Below are 23973 nucleotides of genomic sequence, written 5' to 3'. Positions count from 1 at the left end.
AACCTTCCAAAATAACCCTGTTGCTAGGACTGCTGGCTGCATAGCACAAAAAATATTAACAGTACTTTATTTTCACTTACGTTATGCTAGTATCTCTGATCCTTTTCTCTGAAATGGATGCAAATTCTGAGCACTGTAAAGCTGTTCTCTTTTAGTTTGGTGCTGGACTGGTATGACGTGATGGTATGTTTGAAGAAAAATGTAACTTTCCTGTCCAAATACTTAAAATTTTTTCTCCTATAGGTTTTTTAAGTGTGCATTAAGTCTAAGACTGCAAATTAAAAGATGAAATTATTACATTGTCCAGATACCAGGACTTTCTCTCTTGTTAAGATGCTTGGGACAATGGATAATTTAAGAGCAATATTTGAGGCTTTCAGGCTCTCTAGGTGTGGGGAACTTTTTTCCTCCTTCAAACGAACCTCATATTTTACAAGTTTAAGCAGAAGAATGCTCTTATGGGAAAGTAATTTGAGCTTTTGCTGAAATAATCTAGTCATCCTTCAAAGTCCAGCAGGCTTACGTAGGAGTCTGGGTTTGACAGGTCGGTCTGGAGAGCTAGTGTGTGTGTGTGTGAGAGGCTGGGGGAGGAAGTGGTGAAGTATGAAGCCTGACATTTAAAACAGCTTATTTGAGGTGGTGATTTGTCCAAAAATGGGAAGTAGGTCCTATGATTGAGCTGAGCTCTGAAGACTTATGCAAACTTATGCAAAAAATCGCCACATGATTTATTTATTTTTTTTAAGCTTGTGTATAGGAACTGAAGTTTCTTGAAAGGATGGTTATAGATATTTAACAGTCCTGCCCTTTTCAAATTCTGCACAAATGTGCCCTCCTGTGGCATAGCGTGTGCTCTGGGGAACAGTTAGGATTATTAGCATTATTTACAGCAGGTGAAATACTAAAGATATGTCAACAATCCACACAGACTTTAACAGCAGCAAAAGCTGCACAGTGTTCTGTTCATTTTCTTACGTGGAACATGTTCTACAGAAAATACTAGGGTTCTGGTAGGTGTGCTTTGTCTGCCCCGTGCACTTTGATCATGGGCGCTTTCCTATAAACACTGTGCAGATGAGAGGACAACAGAGCCACCTTCCTAATGAAGCTGCCCTGAAACTGATGGTGGAATTGCTTACTTAGAAATATGGCTAGTCTGTTTCCCAGTTGAATTTTGATCCTGTACTTCAATTCCTGGCTTTTGTTGCTTTAGGCAAACTGGAAAGTCTGCTTTGTCGGCTCACGCAATCGTTACTGGAATCAGCCAGTGTGTTTTTCTCTTTCCTTTCTGTAGTTACCGTGCTTGCAATATTTAATGAGCTGCATGCTGATGTTGATCTGTATGCCCTTCTGTTTGGGGAGAGCGTGTTAAATGACGCTGTTGCCATCGTATTATCTTCGTAAGTAATTACCTGAATTTCTGTTCTGAATTCTACTTAATTACCTTTGGTATTCACAAAAAAATAAATGCTTTTTCTGAGAAATGTTATTTTAAATTTAAATGGATTGTCTTGAACCAAATTAATAAACCTTGCAAACATTTGCCAGGGTCCCTCATGCATATGTATTCTAGAAAGGCAAATTTGCCTTCGGTATGGGATTGTCTTTTCTGTTGCTCAGGAGTTGCTCTTATGGAATAAAACTTTTCTGATGCCACTTCTAACTTCTCATTGTGTTACTCTTTTTTTAGATCTATAGTTGCCTACCAGCCAACAGGTGAAAATACCCATGCTTTTGATGCAGCAGCATTTTTCAAATCTGTTGGTGTTTTCCTGGGAATATTCAGTGGTTCTTTCATGATGGGAGCAGTGACGGGGGTTGTAACAGCTCTGATATCCTTTTTCATGTCTAGCTCTTCCAGACTAGGTGCTATATTCAGGTATGAACAGGGCTCACCTGTTTCCAGCAAAAGCAACATTGGCACTGGCTTGTTTTAATCTGAGTGTGAAGATGCGATCAGTATTTGTGTAACCTTTGCCTGTAGAAAGACATATAGGTACCCACAGAAATTATCTTTTTCCAGTATAAACTGTGCCCACAATAAAAATTTTACCGATGTTGCTGCCTGCCATGGGAAGGCCTTAAATGGACGTGTCCTAATGCTCAGTTTCTTTTTAGGAAATTAAAAAATTCTTTTTTTATTACTAGGCTTGAAAGACATCTCACATGATAGCTGGTGTTTGATTCTGTTGTCGGTAAAATCTTCAATAACTATTTCCAACCCCTCAGGGTTCTTTCTGAGAGTTAACCTTTCTGCTATAAATCTGATGGTCATCTGTCTTGGAGATGTCGACCGGAGTTAACATCATAACATGATGTGCTTTGCATGACCTGTCCTGCTGTCTTGAAGTTTACTGCCACTGTTAGGTTAGAGCTCTGAGACGCTCAGTGAGCAATCTCTGGGTTTTGGTTTAGGCTCCAGTATGAGACCTTATTACGCCTGACCTGGTCCAGAAATTGTGATGCTTCTTCAGGAAAAACAATTCAATTTATTTGTTCTTAGTCTAGTTAGTGTATTTGTACACATCCTAGATGGCTTTGATCTGCCAAAGTTTCTGAAAACTGATCTATAAAATGTAGAATGTGATATTTTATAGAATAATCATAAACCTGTGGTTCTTCATCTTAATGTCTGAAATGTGTCCTGTGAAATTCACACAGTGCAGATTTGTCTGATGTGTGTCTGCTTATGTAGCCCTTCAGGTATAAAGGGGAGATGTGATGAGCTAATGTTTGGACTTCCAGTTCCACTGTTCTGCAATCGATGTGGCCCAGTACCGTGTCTCTACATCTGGCTTTTAGGCTACCGGCCATCCATAGCTCTACTTGAGCAAATACTGTTGCTGTGGTTTTTTGGCTTGCTGGCTGGCTACTAATTACTGCTGCAGTGCATTCAGATTAATTTTATAAAGCCATGCTTTTGAAGCAGCAATTGGTTCTTGCTGTTTCTAATGTTGTAGTTAGGAGGGAGCAGGGAGGCTGTTCAGAAGACAGCCTCTGTGGGTTGTTTGAGTTTTTGTTGGTTTTTTTTTTTTTTTTAAAAACACAAACAACAAAGCAAACAAAACCCTTAAGTTGTTGCTCAGTTATACAATTCTAACTGTTTTATTTTAGAAAAATACCTTATGACATCCAATACTGTAGAAGTAAACTGTGAATTTGCGGTTTAGTCTTCATAGTTGATTAGAACCCGTGACTTATATCGTGAATTAAGTTAATAGATTGTTATTCCTATAACTGTGAAGTACCTGTAAGTATACTTCTCGATGAGGGCTTTTGTGCAGTCATGCATTGTCCTTTGAAAACAGACAGAATACTTACTTTTCAAATATGATGCAAATAATATATGTGGACTTGTTCTGGCTTTTAGCAAGCTGTCTTGGTCTCTCTGCCTGGTTATTTTTATAACATTTAAGGTATTGTACCATTTTCTATTTTCTTTCTAAATTGCAGAATTTGCCTGGTTAAAATTATACGAAGCACAAGGCCATGCTTAGGGAATGAAGAAAATTGTCTTTGCTTTAGTGTTTAAATTTAAAAAATGGAATTAATAATTTAATCTAAATTAACAATTCAATTGAGTCAATTACTACATGAAATAATAAGATTATTTTTTCCTTACTTTTCTCTCACCCTTCTCTTCCTCCAGAATGATGAGCATGTGTTTTCATTTCAGATTTTGTGAAATGTTTTGATACGGCTACTTAAAGTAAAAGTGAGGGGAATAAAGAGGTTGATTCACAAAGCTCTGAGAAAAGACTGGAAATAATGAATCTATTCCTTCAAGGGCCCTTGCCTAACTTCAGGGTAACAAGGTTCAACCTCTTCCTGCCCTGTGAAGTGGCTGTGGCTGCCCAGTTTCCCAAGCATCCATTAATGTCTCTTGAACCACACACTGAGACAAACTTGCTGTGGAATTATCTGAGTGCTGTGTGGAAAGACTGGTTCTAGTTTTTGCTCTGGTAGATGTTGCTGCTTCAAAGGCATGATGCTACAAAACGAATCTGGTTTAGGAGGGGAAAAAAAAAGTCTATCTTAGTGTGACTGAATATCCTATAAAATTTTAGAGATGGTTTAAATGGAGAAGTGACTGTGTGGAGAACAACAGCTGTTTGAAAAATGCAGAGTTTTGTATTTGGTGTAATGTCAACCGTCATGGAGAGAGATATATCTTATGATGGCTTGGGCTTTTGTTTAGAGTGCAGCCTTCTGATAAAGCAGGATTGCAGCTGAAGGTGTGGCTGGAGTATGGGTGTTTCAGAGCCCCTACTCTCCTCCAAAATAGCAGAGAATGCCAACAAGATTAGATGTGGTGAGGGAGTGGGTGGCCACCCTCAGGACTGCTTTGTCCTAAGCAGGCTCCCATTGAAATGTTGCCAGCTGTTTGCTTCTCGTCATAGTCACTTGTGGCTTGTTGAGAAGGACGTATTTTGTGATCAAGCCCACAGGAGACTGTTGTCACTGAGTTTTCTGGGCCACCTGACTGCTGCTTGCAAAAGGCAGTCAAGAGTGCCGTAAGCCCCAGGCCTCCCAGGACCTCTGAACTTCCTTGTGAAAAGCAGTGCCGCTTGTTGCTTTTAACATCCCTATTCCATATTGAGGCATGACTCCCCAAGCCAACTCCCCCGTGACTACCCAGTGCTGCCATTAGCTTTAGATGGTGCAGTGCTGCAGAGAGCCCAGAAAGCAGCTCTGTTACATATGGAGAGCGATGGTGGATTCTGATGCAGCCTTGATGTGTCCATTGAGGTACTGATTGCCTTTATATGAGCAGGTTAGAGTGCTACCGCCTTAGTGTTTCGAGTGTCCTTGCTGTGCTCTTGCTGTCCTGCCATTTGGATTTCAAAGATGATTGTACTAGTTGTCAGCTTTCAGAAAGACCAGGGATCTCTCTCCCATCCCTGATACACATGGTTTCGTTGTGTCTGCTAGTGGAGTTCTGTATAGCTGCCTGTACCTCAGGTGCAGTGAGCTGTTCAGTGTTTACCTGCTGCCAGAGTACTGATGAGGAAAAAACCTAAAATATTCTGTAAATATGTGAACAATCTGCTATAGTAAGTGAAGAGTTATATTTGACACTACTGATACCTGTTCCACTACTTCAGTAGCTGCATGAACTCTTAATTCAATGTGTTTGGCATTCCACGTGTTTGGCTCTCCTCTGGGAGATGAACTTGGTTTTTCTTCCCATTGAAAGGACTAAGATGCTCTAAGGGAGCTGACTTTTACTCTAAAATACATCAACTCGAGGAGAGGAAATACATTTTGCTGTAGACAGGATTTTTGGTTTGCCTCAAAAGCACAGAAGTAGCCAGACTTGCTGAAAAAGACTTGTCAAAGAATCTGAGCAGACAGATGCAGAAAAATCTACTTTGTCTTAGGGCGGCTGTAGTCTAGAGCAGCCCTGTTAATGAAATGCTTCTGAATATATTTTATGCTTGATTTAAAGATGGAGGGGAGGTGGATTGTCCTTATTAGATGAGGGTGTGAACCCAGAAAACCAAACCAAAAACAGAAAACCAAGAGATGCAGTCTAAAAGGAACACTGTATATACTTCACTTTTTTTGTCCCTTCCGTGCTGGCACTTTGCAAGGAAACATGGCCTAGAGTAAGATGTTACCTCAAAGAGGTGGAGCCACAGTTATGCATGGATATGCAGCAAAACTATCCCAAACTGATGACTGGTGCAAGGTCATCAGTTGATTCTGGTTTCCCTTAATGTGATGGAATATGTGTTTTTCAACCCTAAAGGAGTTTTATTCTCAGCGTAGCATTGGTTAGTAGAGCATAAAAGTGTTTTTCATAAATACTGGGTACAGAGAAGCCAAAGGATCTATGAGTTTATTTTTTGTTATCCCTTAACCAATGACTTAACGTGACAAAGTTTACCAAGTTGCACTGCTTCCCCCTGCTGGAAACAGCTCTCTTCTTCTTGATGTCCTGGAGCACTTTCTTGCTTGCAGAAGCTTGTGGATTTACTGGTGAGTTGTTGGGCTTCAAGCATGTAGAGACAGGGGCCCTGTCTGTCTTAGCAATCCTTTATTTCCACTTCCTCATTGAAACTTTCCGATGAGAAACAAGATGTTGGTGCTTTTAGCTTTTCTGTGTTCTGTACAATGCCATTGGAGGTGCAGCTCACTGTGTGGCTTTCAAAAGCACTGGTTTCATTCACACACTCAGCTGCCCCCTGATTACAACCTGAAATCTAACACAGTTGGAAAAAGGGTTCCTAAAATCTCAAAGTCAAGGATGATGTTTAATAGAACTTGGAGTGTAAATATGCTGAATTCACACAGTAAACAGGCTGATTTTTACATGTGATTCTGTTCACAGGTGTGGTGGCTGTCCTCTTCTGTGGAATTACCCAGGCGCATTATACGTACAACAACTTGTCAGTTGAATCAAGGAGTCGCACTAAGCAGGCAAGACTGTCTTTTACCTTTTGCATGCTGTATTGCTATAGTATTTTGTGTACCGTTGTTTTTGAAAAGGAGCTTTATTGCTTCGGGCATTAACATGTGACTGTTTTCTCCCTAGCTCTTTGAGGTATTACACTTCCTGGCAGAGAACTTCATATTTTCTTATATGGGTTTGGCACTGTTTACGTTCCAGAAACACATATTCAGCCCAGTTTTCATCATTGGAGCTTTTGTATCCTTTTTTGCTTTGTGTGAGGTTTCTCTGTCTTAGGTGCCTGAAAACTTGTGGTGTCTGTTGGCTTTACCAAATAGAGGATGGTCACTGATCTGAGGTTCCCTCACGTCTTTCAGGCACAAGAATTTTGAGAACAATCTTTGGTTACCCCTTGCATCAAATCCCTAAGGCTACTGTGTTACACAATTGTTGGCTCTGCCACTGAGCAAGTGCTTGAAGTCATATAATTTTAATAGATAAATGAATATGCTTTACCGCGTGACTTGGCTATTGACAGCCAGCAGTGCTTGTGTCGCTCTTGTGTTCGAATTTTGGAGGCCTAGACAGGATTCATTTTTCTCTTCACTTCCAGCAGTGCCTTGAAGAAAACAAACTCCAAGTAAATAAAGAGAATTATGAGCAAACAGAATGTCTTTGAGCAATGCCCCAAAGGTAGAGGTCAAGTTCTCAGGTGATGGGAGGAGGAAGGAACTGATCTGTGGTGCAGACCATGACACTGCTGGTGTTGGAGATGATATCCAGTTCCTATTATTACTGGCTGTCTTGGCACCTGGTGGCTCTTGAATTCCCCATAACTGAACACTTTTGTAGTAGTCACACTCACATTAGCTGGGAATCATTAGATACCTCTTTGCATCCTGCCCCTGTTGAAATAGCTTATGTACCTATTTCTTCACTATATTCCTGGCTGCTTGAAAATACAGAGCAATTAAAAGTGTGCATGAAGCAATGGGAACTATGCATCTAGTCTTGATTTCTCTCTGCCTGCTGCAGTAGTAGGGCTGTCGGCAGTGAGATAAAACCTAGTGAAAGAACATATAAATATGGCCTAATCTAGAAAATATTGCTTTTTTTCTTCCTCTTTCCACTATTTTCTCTCATCTCTTTGCTGCTTCTAGAAGTTTATCACATTTGACTTTATTTTCCTTTGGCCTTTTACTCTTATTCTGAAACAGTAATAAATCTTCTCCCGTGTCTCCTGATGTCCTAAAAAAATGCTCTAGAGCCCTGCAGCCATTGGATGAAGACATGAACAGAATAGTTGAATCTAGTATACTAAGCATTGTGAGTTTCATCATTGCTGTGGCCTTCTATCCTCTCTCAAGTTATGCTATCTGTTTTGTGAGCTTCAGTGTTTATTTTGTTCTTCTCTCTTCTCACCCACTGACCCTTTACTACATTTTTCACTTTTTTCTATCATTGCTGTTAACCTCTGTTGCCTCTTGTTTCTCTGCCGTTGTGTAGAGGGCAGCTAGTACTAGCACCTGAATTTTGCCTCAACAGCTACTGTCCCCATTGAGTTAACACCTTGTGGGAATGAAATGTGGAGCCATCATCAGCTGTTGAAAGAGAAATGTTGGACTGCAAAGGCAGACGTAAAGCCTTTGTCATTGACAGAAACTTAGTCATTCTTCCTATGATGGCTTATGTTGTCTCATTTCTGCTGTCCTCAAAAGGACTGCTATAAAACTTGTGATTTTGTTGATGTTTTATAGCATCTGAACACATCACTCCAGTTTGTCCTAAAGCGTTTCTTAGACAGTAGAGGGTGTATTCATCTTCCTGCTTCTTCACTAGCCCACTGGATGTTTTACAGCATAGTAAAGGAGGGAAGGAGATTAACACCTACTGCCATGAAATTCTGCAGTACTCTTTTACTACTCTTTTGAACTTCATTCTAGAGTTTACAAGTCGATTTTGGATTTATCATCTTAGTAATTTTGTCATCTTAAGTGCTTGCCAGCCAGTAGGAGATATTGTCTCTGCAGGAGCCGTAATGGAGTGGCCACTTGCTGATCCTATGTTGATTTTCCTTCTGTACGTAGGACTGCATTTCTATTGGTCTGAGACATAGAATCAAATGGTAGTGGTAATACTTGTTTGAAGCATGAATCTTATAAGTGAAGTCTTTGTTTGTACAACTGGTAATTTTAATGCTAGTTATAATTTCACAGTGCATTAAAAGTCTTAGTTGTTAGTTAAAATTTGTGTTCTGTGGAATAAATTCTATATGCACATAATTGGTGAGAGTCTGTTTTATGTAGACAAAAATAACAAGGACACTTGATATCATGATGTAAACCTCTCACTCAAACAGAAGCTTCCTGTTAAAGCCAGATATCCAAGAGTGCTTACTTCAGCGAAGTGAAATCCTTAACCCTTAGCTGTGAACAGATTGCAATATTTTTTGGCAGAGCCGCACACATCTACCCTCTCTCATTCTTGTTGAATCTGGGCAGAAGGCACAAGATCAGCTGGAACTTTCAGCACATGATGATGTTTTCAGGTAAAAGCAAAAATGTTTGCTAAAGCAAAAATCTTATTTTTAACTTGTAAGCTATTTATCATACTACTTTCTGCTTTCATAATCCACACCCATGAAAGTCTTCCTGAATAGAAGACTTTATGGTTGTTGCATTTTTCAACTGTTCGGGTGACCAAGCAGTGGCACAGATTGCCCAGGGAAGTTGTGGCATCTCCATCTCTGGAGATACTCAAAATCCATCTGGATGTGGTTCTGGGCAACCTACTTCAGATGACCCTGCTTGAGGAGGAGAGTTGGACCAGATGACTTCTAGGGGTGCTTTCCAACCTTAACCGTCCTGTTGTTCTGTGATTCCCCTATTAAAGAAGTCTGAAGATGGCCAAATGCCATGGCTTGTCCTTGCTAGTGGGGTTTTGTAACTGGGTGGAGGGATACAGTCTGCCTGTGAACGTGTTATTAACTAGAATATCTTTCTAGCTGGTAACAAATTTCATATCAAGAACTCGTGCTTCAGTTATGCAATCAACAGGAAAAGTGTGCATTTTCATTTTGATTCAGGGAGCTGCTCAATTTCCATAATATTTTTTGTTGTTGTCCACAACTGGCTTGTTTCTGCACTTGTCTCCTGTTAGTTTCTGGAAATGCACCTTTTCTTAGCACTTCTGGATCCTATAAGTTACAGAAACCTACCAGGGCAAATTATGCTCTAAATCATCCCAACACATAATTTATCAGGGAAACTGAGGGAATTAAAATTTGCTGGAGCCCAGTGTGTTCTGCCTGTCGCTGTTCTGCCTGTTGCTGTCTGCTGGCAGGGAGGGAGCAAGGGAAGATGCTGTATTATGAACACACATGCTTGCACTTCTGAAGCTCTGCTGTTTCATTCTTTCATGTAGGTCTCAGGGGAGCCATGGCATTTGCTCTGGCTATACGAGATACTGCTACCTACTCACATCAAATGATGTTCTCGACAACTCTTCTCATCGTCTTTTTCACTGTGTGGATTGTTGGTGGAGGTACAACTCCTATGCTGTCATGGCTGAACATCAGGTCAGTATGCAATTGTATGCTGGAGAGATTTCTCTTTTCAAGTGGCAACTGTGCTAACCTGTTCTAGATAGAACGTTATGTTTTATAGAGGAAGGTGCTACTGCAAGGTGGTAAAGAAACCACACAAGATGTTGCTGGAATTCAGCCCTCAGGTCTCTGATGCTCTGCGTACATATCTAGGTCCTTGTCAGCCCAGTAGGATATGAAATAGTGTTGCTTGATACAGCAACCCCTATACTGAAAAGAAAGAACTAGCCTTTCTAGTCCTACAGAAATGTATCTTCCTGTTATACTAAGATATTTCCCTGTCTTCTGGCCCTTGATTGAGGCCCCGTTTTCTTTTTCGAGTTAAATGGAGTTCTTAGTGGGTGGCGCTAAACTGAATGCGCTTTAAACATCCATCCAAACAAACCTGATATTACCTAAACAACTAGGATAAATGGGATCTCGCTAGTCTTCTGGATGTATTTCCTCCTCATTTGAGGTGATCTATGAAAATCGTAAGGACCATGCTTATAGCCATTTGTAAATCCTGGCCAATACATGGTACTTCAGGGCTGCAGGTACATTCATGTTTGAGGATGCTTAACAGAAGTGTTAAAGAATCATGAATCAGTCGTCGTTAAGGCCATAGCATATATTAACATTCTGTGAAAGTTTTGGTTGTTTGGAGAAACCAAGATAAATAGAGTGGAACTAAAAAAATACTCACTGAACAAACCCTTCAGTGTTTTTCATATGTAAATTATTGGTGCTTTTCAGTACTTGAAAGCTTACCTTGTCTTGCTTTCTAATTGTGCTAACCAGAATTTGTCTCCTATTGTTTTTTCCTATTCTATCACAAGAAAATCTTAAATAAAAATAGGTTTGGTCTTTTGAAGAACTGCCTATTCTTAGGGACTGGTGCTGGTTTTGGAAAACTTAAGTGAACTACTTGTGGCAATAGGCAGAAGATGCTTTCTGTGTTGGGGGAAAAAGAAGATGGATAGGACTCCCAGAAATGTTTTTATTGAAGGTAGTGTGCTTCAGCCCTAGACAGGCATTGCAGTGAGTGATTTACAGTATCTCAGCTGTGTCTAACAGCAAACATTGGGAAACCAGTTTCCTTTTTTGGTGCCAAACAAAATTGTCTTTCAATGCAAGTTTCAGATGTTTGACTTGCACTCCAGAAAGAGGCGTCACTTCCATGTAGGCAGGATCTCTAAAGTTGCTAAAAACAGGTTATGCAACACCTGGTGTTAAGTCAACAACAAAACTAATTCCAGTGCAATTGTGTCATTAATGATCATGAGATACCACATCGTAACAGTATTTCTAAGCCCAGCCTGACTGGTTTCTCTTCCTATATGAGAGCTGTATAATGCCTTTAACCAGATACCTGGAATAGGTTCTGGCCAGTAGCATGCAGGTAAGAACCCTTCTTGCAATCTGCTCACAATGGCTGAGTGAAGTCTGCCAAGATCTGCCTGCAGCTTCTGTGATAGCCAATGTGAGAGCTATCTGCCCTCCACTTGAGTGTGTTCCAAAGCATCTTCTGAAGTATGACTGCAACTAGCTCAACAAAACTGACTCTTGCAGCTCTCTTATAGGTGTTGGCATTTCGAGTCTTCTGCCCTGCTGTCTGCATCTTTTTTTTTTTTTTGTTGAGGGAGCATGGTTGGATATTTCCTTCAAACCTTATCATCCAGCAAGGGACAGGATGTGCTGCTGAACAACTGAGTGAGGAGGAACTCTGTATCAGAAGGCAGGTTATAAGTGCAGTCAACCAATACTTTTGCCTCAGCACTCCTTCACTTGTCAGCAGTACGGTAGGACTGGATTCCAGTACGTGGCCCAACTCCTGGCGAACTAGAAACTAGTTCTGAGGTAGCAGCTTTTTTTTGTTTCCTTCTTTTTTTCCCCTTCACCATTGAGCCTGGGAAGCAGTTTGTAGGAACTTTGAAGAAGATGCACTTAGTCATATAGCAGGACTAATCTAGTTCGATAATGATACTCCATGAGCCTGGCTGATGGGTATCCCCTGAAGGGAAACAGGGCTAATGCAGTATCCATTCCAGGCTTGCCCATCAGGTAGACTATTCTTGTGAAAATATTAATGTGGCCAACAAGGCAGAACAACTGGAAAGGCTGTGATACCATTCCTAGAAGAGCAGCTGCCAAAAGGCAGTTGATTGAACCATAGCTTTGCGTGTTTAATTGTAGTGGAGTTTTGAGATTTACCCACCCTTGCTAGTAAGTAGTAATTTTTAAATGCAATTTTTTTGGGGCTTAGTGGATGCAAAATAAATGGTTAACTTCCCTTTTAATGGAAGGATATAATGTAAACAAAGGAACTCTACATCGGAAGTGTTTTAGAGAACTGCTACCGCTGCCTTGACAAGGCACTGCTCTGCTGATGGTGGGGACATGACTTTTTGAGACCGCATGAAGTCAGCTTTGTGCCAGGAGGTGGCAGCCGTGTGCAGCTGATGGGGAATTGGAAGCTGCTGGTGAAGAACCCTGTGTTGTGACAGAGCCCTTTCTGCTGGAAAGCAAGAAGTCCTATTCCTTTCTTAAATCTGTAAGGTCAGACGGCTTAGTTTCCTACCGAATTTTACATATATGCTGATTTTTCTCTGTCTAGCCAGTGGATGAAATAGGCAGGACAAGATGGAGATGAAATGCCGTTCCATTGCCTTGCTCAGCAGCACAGCGTACAGGGCTGATGCAGTCCTGAGGCCATGCAATAGGGAACTTGCCCCTGAGGTGCTCTGGGATGCTTTCTGAGTCCTGGCGTTTGTCTATTATGTTAGACTGCAAATGTGTGAGAATAAATAGTGCTCCCATACAGGATTATTTAGCAGTGTGTCTTGGACTTAACTGTCAGGATTTGTGAGGAGTCCTAAAAGGCCAACTCTCATAGGAGGATTGCAACAGTTATGTCATGGTTGACTTTGGCCTTCATGGAAGAAAAGATGGAAAGCCAGTCAGTCATTACAAAGTCCTTGTGAAGTAACTGGCTGTGCAGCATTGTGGAGGTGAGAAGACAAGGACCTGCTTTAACAAAGAGCAGACCAAGCTGACTTGACCCATTGGGTGGTTTAGCTTGCCTGGTCATTGTGTAGCAGAGTGACATTACTGTAATCCTGTGAGTGCTGGTCTGCCCATCAACTGGGGTTTCTGTGTGTTCCATTCAACAGTTCATTTGGGCTGTGATGGGCTGAGCTAAGGAACTGTGGGTGTATGTCTTGTACTAGGCAGGTCAGAAGAGCCACGACAGACTACCACCAAAGGGCCTTACTTAAAGTTTTGGCTGCACTATTTAAGTAGAACAATAGCAGAGAGCTTACTCCAGCCAAGACTTTAAGCTTGGCTTGATGCCACTACATTCAGAGGGAGGTGGTTGTGTGCATACACAGGGCCACATCTGTGCAAGGATCCAGAATCACTTTGCTGTGTCCAAAAGGCAGAGGCACGTGCCTCTGGCTGTACCATTAATTAAATGGCAATTGGAATGCATGCTTTGTTCTCCACTTCTGGTGGTCCCTTCTCTTTCATGATGTGAAATACATTAAAGGTAGGTCAAGAAGGGAGAGACTAACATGAAAATTAAATTTTGGTAAAGTAGAAAGAAGTATAAGGAGAAAAATAGGCAAAAATGTCCTCTGCCTCCTCTTGCTCTGTTCTAAACATCTCAAGTAATCAGAAGAGCAGATAGCGTTCCAGATGGGTTATGTTACCAGTGTACCAGGGTCCACTGATGAAACTTAAATGGACAGTTAAAGCAGAGGACCTGTGGTTTGTAGCAGAGACTTAACTTTGGTTTACTGCTTAGCTGTTTGGGAGATTGACGTGATGACACAAAAATTCAAGTAAAACATAATGGGATCTTTAGATGCTTTTGGTTTCTGCCATTTGATGCTGAGCAAGTTAAAAATTAACATTGGAAACTGGAGTTAGAGCCATGTTGTCATGTGTTTGAATTTCTTGGCTGTCTGTCAGTGAAACATATTCAAGTATGCGAGTGGTAAACAGTTATGTTTCTCCAGCAGTGGACTATTTTTTGTTTCTTAGAAACTATAGCATGAATTGGGTGTTAAAAATACAGTCTTATCCTTTGAGATTAAAACAAAGAAACGGTTTCCTGCCTGAAGTTTTAACAATTTCAGCAAATTCAAGAGCCCTGTAAATCAAAACCACTGGCAAAGTTCCTCTTTTTAGAAAAGTAGCCAACTTATTTATCTGTCACAGGAAAAAAGGGAACTCGTAGCTTTTGTATTGCAAAATGTTTTTTCTATTTTTTTCGTTAGAGGTTATTGACCTGGTTCTTTTCATGTTGAATGAAGCAACATGTAGATTAGTGCCTTCCTTGAATCCTTCATAAACTACTTCAATGAGGAAGTTCGTGTTTATTTTAATGTAGTAATTTCAGCTATACTTAGTAAGCTGTTTGTAAATCTTAAATGTGAGCATTGTTTCTTTCAATTTAAAATATTTCAAATACCTTTCTGCCAGAAAATTAAAGGTCGCACAATGTCAACTTAGATATTTACTGCCTTATGTTTGACTTCACAAATAAAATCTTTTAAAGAGCTTTTTATCTAGTGATTTTTTTTTTTCCCTCTCTTTAAATGAGCAAACTGGAAAAGAAATCTGGAAACACTAACTCTCAAGCAGCAACTATATGAACTACCTACGTATGTGGAATGGTGGTAAAACCGACAGCTTAGTGGCAGTCTCAGGTTCTACTGTGTTTTCTTACCCAGGGTGGTCCAATGATAAAATGTGCGTTTGTCAAATACCACACATTGGTGTGCTGAGATGGCAGGGGGAGAGTGTTGATGCTGCAGTTCAGCCTTACATTATCTTTGGGACTGGTGTATGTGAGGTGATGTCTGATATGAGATCACGTCCTTCTATTTTTGCAGTCTGTTTCCATTATTCTATAACTCCAGAGCGTTCTAGCTGCTCTGTGCTGCCTTTGAAGGGCAGATGCAGACACAGGCACTGTCCTTTGTCTTCTGCTGTGGGTTTTTTCCTTTCACCATAGCTTTTTCTGCACTGTTTTCTTCAGTCATCTTTTCCTATCTAGTTTCTCCTGTCTACCTTCTCCTTTCCCAATCTCTCGTTTCTTATAATTCTTGAATCTCTCTTAATGGAGGTGCAGTGCAGCCTCCAAACCTCCAACCTTTCCCCTCTGGGTCTTTCCCTTGGTACGAAAGAGATTGTCTCCTCTTTTGGATGTCTGGAAATAAGCACAGGAGGTGTTTCCTTATCTTTGTTTTGTGCTCTGAAACATAGCAATTCACACCAGAGAGAAAGTGTGGAGAAGACCCAGACCCTGTAGGAGCTGAATTGAGATATACCTACAGAACATGGGTGATATGGGTTTAATTGCCAAGTTCTGGCAAACCTCAGCAGGCAGTTTCAGGAGTCATCATCTTGGTTGGGTCAAGTAAAAGAATACCCAAAGGTACCCTAAAACCAACCTGAAACTATTTTCCCTAGTTCCAGGTCTGGTTGGTTTAGTTTTTTTAGTGATTGAGTTTTCTTTTTTTTTTTTTTTTTTTAAAAAAAAAAAGACAATAGGAATTGTCTTTTCTCTCAGCCATCTTCTGAGAAACAATTGTACTCTCCCAAAATAGCTCAGATTTTCCCAAAATGCTGCACTTATTATAGACATCTGGGAAAACTTCAGTATATTAACTTGGCAAATATACAGCAAAGAGAAAGAAATCATAGATGGGAAGTTATTGGGCAGGTTTTAATTTTATTTTTTGCTGTAATATGCAGAGCTGTCTCAGTGTTGGCCTTTTGTAGCAGAGCACTCTGACCTGGAGTGTATGTCGATATGGGAGAGAGCTATTCAGCCAAGAATCCAAAACAAATCTATACAAAGTCTGGCGTTTGCCTCGATGTTTGAGAGTTGGATGAGTGCATGCTCTTTGTAGTATGAGCTATGGCCTTAAATATTTGGTTGGTCAAGATGTGAGCCTGAAATCAGATTGTGTACACCTGCTCTTTGTAAAGTGGCTTCTGTGGATTTCTGATCATCTGGACTTTTATTTCACATAAGCAGTATATAGTTCATGTAGTTACGCCTTCATGGAAAAAAAGGAGGAAAGAAACCCACCGCTAAAGATTTTACATGGAAAGTACTAGAAAACAAACATGCTTGCACTTGGGTTTTTCTTCTTTTAAGTACAGTTGAAAAAGGCAAATCAAGGAGTACAGGCACACTCTGCTATGACTGGACATTAATTATGTTAAAGATGGTGAGTCAATTGTTAGTTAAACTGAGTGATTTAGTACGTATTGCCACTTGTATCAGACTGCTCTGAAACTAGGTGGTATTGATGGCCTCCCGTGTATATAGGTAGTTTCCTGTCATGACTTTTTCTAACACCTTCGTCTCATTTAGACCACGTGCAGGTCCAAAGTGGTAGGATATGTCCTAGGTCAATTCTGTCTCTGTGAAGCAGCTCTCTTGAGAGCTATTGAATCTCACTTTCTGGGGGAGGTAGCCTGTCATGAATACAGGTGTTTTGCCCGCCTGAATCTAAACAACTGAAGAATGTTCCTGGACATCTCGATCACAAAGTGCTGCTGTTGTTAATTTTTATTGGTTTTGTCACTTTGTCAGTTTTCTGCCATTCATATTCTTGTATGCTTTGTCTTTTTTTTTTCTGTTTTTAAATTGGATAGGGTTTTTTTGTTGATTTATTTTGTTTCACTAGGGTGTTCTGTAAACCTACCATCTCATGAGCATTTTGTTACTCACATTGCATTCTTGTACTGTACCAGAGTTGGTGACCGTGTTCCATCGGTGGAAGAGATGAGTGAAAGCTGCTGGCTGTATTCCAGGTGACATTGTGCTTTCCTTCATACCAAATTAACTTGGTGCTTGGCTCTCTTCATCTTTATAACAGTGTGTGCTCTTTTTTCTATACTATGCCATGCTGCTGCTTCTCCTCTGCAGAATGCTATAGATGTTTCTCAATTCTGAGTCTGTTCTCTTCTGAGCTGGAAGAGTGTGGATCACAGATCATGTCTTCAGCTTAAAAAAAAACCCACAAAGCACTGCTTCCTTTAACACTGTGCATGGGTAATTAATAAAGCAAAACTAGCATCTCTGGCCTGGGAAGCCTTGAATGCTGAGAAATCTTGGGTATGATCCTATGATCCTTAATCACACAGGTATTCTTAAGAATTCTTCGAGGTTATTTCATACAACTATTCAGCTTGAAAGGAATTTCATAGATGATTTAGCCCAGCCTCTTCAGGGATGTATTTGAAAAGCTGAGGGTTATCACATTGCTTTATAGGAAGATGCTAATAAGGGTGAAGATAAACCAGAATCCTAGTATTCTCTGGTTGATGGTTTTTAGAAATCATACACAAATAGAGATGGGAAGAGATGGGGAAAAAATCTGTAACTGGCATCTATAGGGAATATGTATTTGTCTGTGTGTATATATATGTGTGTGTGTATCTGTCCACAGAAATATGTACAGGATATTTATGTAAAGAAAACTCTTTGGGATGGAGCAATGGTAAGTTTCTCCTGTATCCTGTTGCACTTAGAGGTTCACAGCAAACTACTAAATTTGCCAGAGATGCAGTACAGTAGCTTGTGCAGAAAATCTGAGAAGTATTATCCATTGGAGTGATTCTTGGCTGTTGCCACAGTAATTGCATATGCTAGACTGTAATAAAATCTGCTCCATTGGTAGCTTGTCATCTATGTGTTGCAGGGTCTTGGTAAGGTTTCCGAAGCATCAGAAGAAATCTGATGTCATCAGATTTCTTAAAGTGCTAATGATTCTTAAAATTACATACTGGAGAACGTGAAGTAGTTCTATCTGCTTTTTTTACCATTTTTCCATACATTTAGCTTCCACTTTGCATCCTACATTTTGTGTGTCAACCATTTTCTACCACCATGCTTAAATTACTGAATTATACGTAGGCTTAGCACTTGAGGCATCAGCTCTGAGTATCTGCTCTCCTGTGTGTGATGCTGGAATGGCAGCTGTAGAATAAGGACCAAGAAGGTCAGGAGTCAGTTAAGAGCAGAAACATGATGCTTTGGTATTAGATGTTAGGAACTCACTGGTAGTCCTTTTGCTGTTACACAGCTCTGAAAGCATGTAAAGCTGTTTATGCCTTGAAAACAAAAAAATTTTTTTAACTAGGGAGGAGTGAAGAACTATACTTAAATTGGATGAAGTTTTACTATAGCATATTCTTGTCTGCAAATTCCAGTAAACTTCTCAAGGCAGAAATAAAAGTTATTTGAACTTTCTACACTAAATATTGCTTGTAACTGTCTGCACAGAAGCGTTAAGGTGTCTATCAAACACTGAATTGATGCCAATGGGAGGAATACTAGAATGGTGCAAAAATCATTGTAGCTTTTAACTATCAACTTTAAAGCAGTGGATCTCAGCTTAGAATAAAACTTACTGATTGAAATAAGTTAGAAATAAGTTAGAAATAAGTTAGAATCTACACATTTTTTGCCAACAAGAACCTAGTTTATTCTAGTAGCACAGAATTCTGGAATCCTGGAACCAACAAATTCTTTTAAGGTGTTTTGAGCTGCTTGGTTGTGGAAAACCTTTTTGTATAGGAAGTTGTCGAGATGCTTGAAAATGTGGTAGTAATTGGGAGAGAGTTCTGGAGAATAAAATAAGCTGGGTGAGGTAGAGTTTAATAGCTGATTTGTGTAGCTTCTGCAGAGTCATTTACAAGATGTGCAGTTGGATGTTGCCATGGAGAAGAATTGGTCCTTTTTTGATTGACAAGTGTTGGAAGTAAACATCACAGTTGTTGGTGCATTTTGTCAATTTCCTGGCAATACTTCTCTGCTGTGATGGTTTTTGTGAGGAGTCAAGGAGTTGTAGTGGATGATTCCACTTGTTGTCCACCAAAAGTCTTTGATTTGGGGGAGTGTTTCCGTGCTTCACCTTAGTCCAGCTACTGTGTGGAACGTCATCAGTTGTCGTATAGAATCCATTTTTTGTCACATGTCACAATATAATCAAGACATGGATTGTTTTTGTGGTACAAAAGAATCATCATTGCATAATGGTGAATTTTCTTTATTTTTCATTCAGCACTCGTTTGTTGAGCTTTTTAGATTTTCCGATTTGGTGCAAGTGTTGAACAACTGTTGAAAGGTCAATGTTTAGTTCTTCTGCAACCTCTTAAGTTGTTTTCTGTGGTTCTGCTTCAACACTGTCTCTCAATTGTTTGTCATCTACCACAGAAAGATGTGCATAACCTTTCTTATCTTCAAGGCTCTTACTTCCATTACAAAAATTTTGGAAGCAGTGTCATGCTGTATGTTTGTTGATAACCCCCTGGCCAAATGCTTTGTTGCTATTGTTAGCAATTTTGCCACTTTATGTCCCATTTTGAACTCGTACAACAAAATTGCTCAGATTTCCTTTTTTTCCCATCTTTAATTTGACAGCGTATTATAAAAAAGAACAAGCAGTGAGAGCAAAGCCATTAGCATAGATAAGTAGAACAAATTTAGCACTTCAAAATTGTATACTACATGAATACAATTAAATAAAAGTTTGATCCAAAATAAGCATCACAGTTTTTACAGTGACAAAAATGGTAATTATTTTTGCACCAACCTAATAGATGGATTTTTGAGCACACTGTTTTGGGATATATGTGCATTGTTACAGCTGAAAGACTGCTCATTCTTCATCTGACATCTGCTTTTTAAGAGTTACTTCGCTGAATTACTACTGTATTCCCCCAGGAATCCACACACAACTGCTGCAACAGGCTTTCAGAAAGTGTGGAGTGGGAAACAAAGATGCTTCTGGCATCTGTGCTGCCCTGGCTTTGGCTGTCCTGCAGCCGACGTGCCCCTCCACGTCCCTGTTATGTAGACTGTGCCTCTTCAACAAAACACTGTGTTCAGCCAGAGCTTGCTCGTCTGCCTTTCTGGTAGAGGATTTGAGCAAAGCGCCACAATTTTTAGTGAGGCTCTCCTCTCTGCCACGGATCTCTGAGGGGGTGTCTGTGTAAACCAATCCAGGAACAATTTTTCTTAATTTAAAAACTGGTTAAATAAATCAAAACTGGCATTGACCTTTACAGCACGTTTAAGTTACAGGAGGCTTTTTAAGTGTATTTAAGGGTATGAGATGGATGTTTTCTTTTTACGACCAGAAAAAAATTAAGTTGGAGACATACATGCCAACAGGTCTCCCTGTACTTTAAGTTATAGAAGTAGTTAAAAAAGGATTAAGTAACTCAATGTTTTCTGTTCTCCTATTCCCTGTAAAGGAGGTTGGGAGACACTTTACTATTTGTTTGTGTTTTGTTTCAGGTGATAAAGATGAGACTTTCTTAGAAATTTGTGAGCAGGGCCTGCAAATAAATATGACACTTGTCATGAGACCGGCACGTGTACACCTTGAAACTTAAAGCAGGCAGACTTGCTAGTTAAAAACAAAAAGAGTTTTATGTACAGTTCACTCTAGAGGATAAGGCACACAGTATGGTGGCTGAAAGATAAAGTATTTGTGGAATTCAAAATAATAATTTGTTTTATGTTAATCTGTGAACTGGAGGATACACTTTGAAACACAAAGAAGGTGATTTATAAAAAAAGGAATTAATTAGAAATACTCAAAATATAAATTCCTCCAAAGAAGAACTTTGAAAGCCTTTAAAAACCTTCAAGTTTGAATCTGTGTAATATTTCAATAGAATCATAGAATAGTTGGGGTTGGAAGGGACCTTAAAGATCATCTCATTTCAACCCCCCTTCCCATGGGCAGGGACATCCAAATATTAAGTGATGTCTGTGGTAAGAATTTTTTTCTAAGAGCTGAACCATTTTAATACAGAAAGATGTTCTTTTCCTCTTCATGACATCAGTGAACCCAAACACCTGGCCTACGATGTGCCATGACTTTTTGCTGAACTGTATGTTCATCTTGCTTTCACCCTCCACTAAGCCTCCTTCCCATGCCTAAGGGCAGTTAAAATCCACCTTCTCCACAGGCCCCCCCAAAGGAATGTGCTACCTTGAAAGTCAAGTAAAATCTGAGCATTCTGAATTGTTTGATTTCTTACCTACTGTGAAGTGGATGGGTAGGTCAGTCAGTTAAAGCTATTTAGGGAATGCAAGCTATGTTCGTCTTCTGGAATGAGCTTCTTGAACTCCCTGTTGATGTTGCCAGTTGCTCAGCTAACTTGAGTGTAGTAGTGCCTGGTGCATTGAACTGCCACAATGGGCAGCTGAAGTTCAGAAAGCCACAAATCTTTTTCTTTGGAAGTACACATAAAAGGAATGCGCTATATTATATACAGCACCATACTGAGTGGGTTTCCTGATGTTGTTTGTCAGCTTTCTGCATGAGGCTTCATTAGGTAACTAGTTTGCCTGCAGAAAACCCTTCTTAGCGTGTCTTCACTGCTTAGTGGTAGCCTAAGCCGTAACATCTAAGCCTTTGTAACCCTTCAGAGCTCTTGTGTGGCATTTTATTTTAGTATTTGTTTCAATCTAGTACCCAGTCTGTCTGTCCAGTGTTCCCTTAAACTGGTGAAGCTTTTTAGTCTTGCACCTGGGCAATGAATTCCCAGGCAAAATGTGCCTAGCCGTTAAGATGACTCTGTATATGGAAAAAGGAAGGGATGGAGAAAGAAAAAAGACTTGGGACAAAATCTAGGTAGATGACTGGGTCAGTGCTAGCCCTATGTGAGGCTACTGCAAGCTGTCTAAGAGTGGCCTTCTGTATTTTCCCTGAACTATGTTGTCATATGAGGATTTGGATTGGCTGTGAATCCACAAGGATGACTTAAAGCTTCAATTCAATGCTTAATTTTCTTCTTTTGTTGTTCCATTAGAAGGGGCTGCCCTGGGAGTTATTTGAAGCTGTTCCCTTTTAGTTTAATCCATACCATCTTCTGTGCTTGAAGGCAAAACACGCCTGGAACACTACCTACCTTATGCAAGTGTTGTCCCCAGGACACGCAAATTATATGGTCTTACCACAAGGTTCTGTTGGTTTCTGATGATCCACAGGCATGTGGCATAAATACTGTGGCTAGAAGTAGCAGACACAAAGTCTAGGTAACAAAGAAATTGCAGTAAACCAGCTTAGTCCCTTCCAAGAGAGGGGAAATGAAGTTACCCATTTCAGGCAATATGGTTTTGTTACTGTGTGCATTTTCCTACACTTATTTTGAAACATGGTAGGATTTAAACATAAAGTGTTTGAGACTTAGTCTTATGCAACATTTGAGGTTGAAGGTCTAGATTCTACAAGAGAGTACAGCGATTAAGGCATGAATAGGATTTAAAACAGACAAGTCTAATCTTAACAAATAGCCACCCCCAAACCAGACCAGAAAAACCTGAACATATTTGCAAGTATTAAATACCCATCCTCAATGGGAGCGCTATGTGAAAGGATGCTTTCTAACTGCAAAAGCAAGTAGACGGTTTCTTATTATTCTATAATCATCCATTATCTCATTATACAGACCCTCCCTCCCTCAGGTGGGAGGCTGAACTGGACAGACCTGTTGTTAATCCACTGTGGCTGTTCTGTGTTAGGTGAATGAAACTGGCAGCAAATTAATGTTATGAGTCTTTATAAGGTATTTTTGTTGCTTCACTCATTGCATTAAAACTTGGGGTTGTTGAGCTTTTTTTAATTTGAGACGTTCTCAGGCCTTTGTGGCGGCTATGTTATTTGCTGTGTCGAATATTTAGGCTGGGCTTATCCGTAGTCTCTGGTTTATTGCGTCTGGACACGAGGGATGTTCTCCGCTGAAGAGGGTGTCACCCACAGTTCATCTTTTAAGCCAAAAATAGTATTTGCCAGTGCCCTAAAAAATTGGCATCAAAGGTAAGCAGTTAAAGTTGATGTCAGGATGGATTGAAAGCTTTTATCTACTGGTAGTTGCTGCTCAAGTACAAAACTTTTTTTCTAGCCATGTAACTGCAGGGGAATAATGGACCTCTCTGAATAACCTCTCTCTTATAACCTCTCTGAATGCAGCTTTGCTGGGTGCTTAAAGTGCTTTTAAAATGCATTCTGCCAAACTTACAGCATTTGTAACCCTCAGTAACACCACTTGCTTTGTTTTCCTGCTGTTTCTGTAGGGTTGGGGTTGACCCAGATCAGGATCCTCCACCTACTAATGACAGCTTTCAAGTCTTACAAGGAGTAAGTAATTACATAACTTCTCTATTAGGCTGATCTTATTTTATAGCTAAGACGATCAAGAACTGCAGAAGCTATGCGAATGGATAAAACCTTTCTCTCCTAGCTGGCAAGTCAGTAATGCATTTTGCATTATAATATTCAAATAATGCCCACTGAAAAACATTCCGTGGTATGGGGTGTAAGGCTGCAGCGTACAAATTTTTGTGTATGCATACATATAAAGCATCAAAACCTTCCCAATCTACTAATACACTCTATTTAACAATGTGCTTTCCTCTTCTCCCACCCACCCAACATGGTTGCTTTTAACAGGCTATACCATAAACAGTCCTCCCCAAGACTGACACAGAGATAATCCTCTTGGCTTCTGTTCAATAATTGATACCAAATTTTGGCCCTTGGACTTGCTTGGAATCAGAGATTAATTTTGCTAATCCTGTCTCAGCTCCCGTATACCCTATCACAAGCCATCTGAATCTTGCCTGTACTACCTACCACCTGTATGAGGCAAAAAAAAGCACTGGAAAATTGCCATTCACATTCAGCAAACTGTTCTGTGAATCTGTAGTGCAGCTTTCTATGATATTTCCTTTCTATCAGTAGCAACCCAAGAGCTGACTATTTTTCCCCTGCAATATCCTAGTGGCAAACAAGACCATCGAAAGAACGTTCTTCATAGCAGAAATTTCAGGTTTCCTATCTATAAACTGAGTGAATTCACAGGAGGAGTAAAAGGTCTGGAAACAAAACATAGCCCAACATTTCCTGAGGCTTAACTGAGAGCTTCCTCTGCCCAGACCTTGGTTTACACT

General features: G+C 40.1%; 1 protein-coding gene across 2 annotated transcripts in view; it reads left to right on the top strand.

The window, feature by feature from the left end:
- Nucleotides 1–23973, top strand: part of SLC9A7 (solute carrier family 9 member A7) — a 75520-nt gene that overhangs the window by 37498 nt on the left and 14049 nt on the right. The window contains exons 6-14 of one of the 2 annotated variants that reach the window (XM_054049887.1): nucleotides 1295–1400; nucleotides 1691–1832; nucleotides 5877–5982; nucleotides 6335–6423; nucleotides 6539–6652; nucleotides 8831–8942; nucleotides 9818–9971; nucleotides 16755–16814; nucleotides 23098–23161. In XM_054049887.1, the coding sequence (XP_053905862.1) occupies nucleotides 1295–1400; nucleotides 1691–1832; nucleotides 5877–5982; nucleotides 6335–6423; nucleotides 6539–6652; nucleotides 8831–8942; nucleotides 9818–9971; nucleotides 16755–16814; nucleotides 23098–23161 (947 nt within the window). The remainder of the gene's footprint in view (nucleotides 1–1294; nucleotides 1401–1690; nucleotides 1833–5876; nucleotides 5983–6334; nucleotides 6424–6538; nucleotides 6653–8830; nucleotides 8943–9817; nucleotides 9972–16754; nucleotides 16815–23097; nucleotides 23162–23973) is intronic. The other variant, XM_054049897.1, reaches the window with a different exon arrangement.

The sequence above is a fragment of the Cuculus canorus genome, chromosome 1 (assembly GCF_017976375.1).
Source record: "Cuculus canorus isolate bCucCan1 chromosome 1, bCucCan1.pri, whole genome shotgun sequence".
Classification (NCBI taxonomy): Eukaryota; Metazoa; Chordata; class Aves; order Cuculiformes; family Cuculidae; genus Cuculus; species Cuculus canorus.
This window is presented reverse-complemented; position numbering and strand designations above follow the sequence as displayed.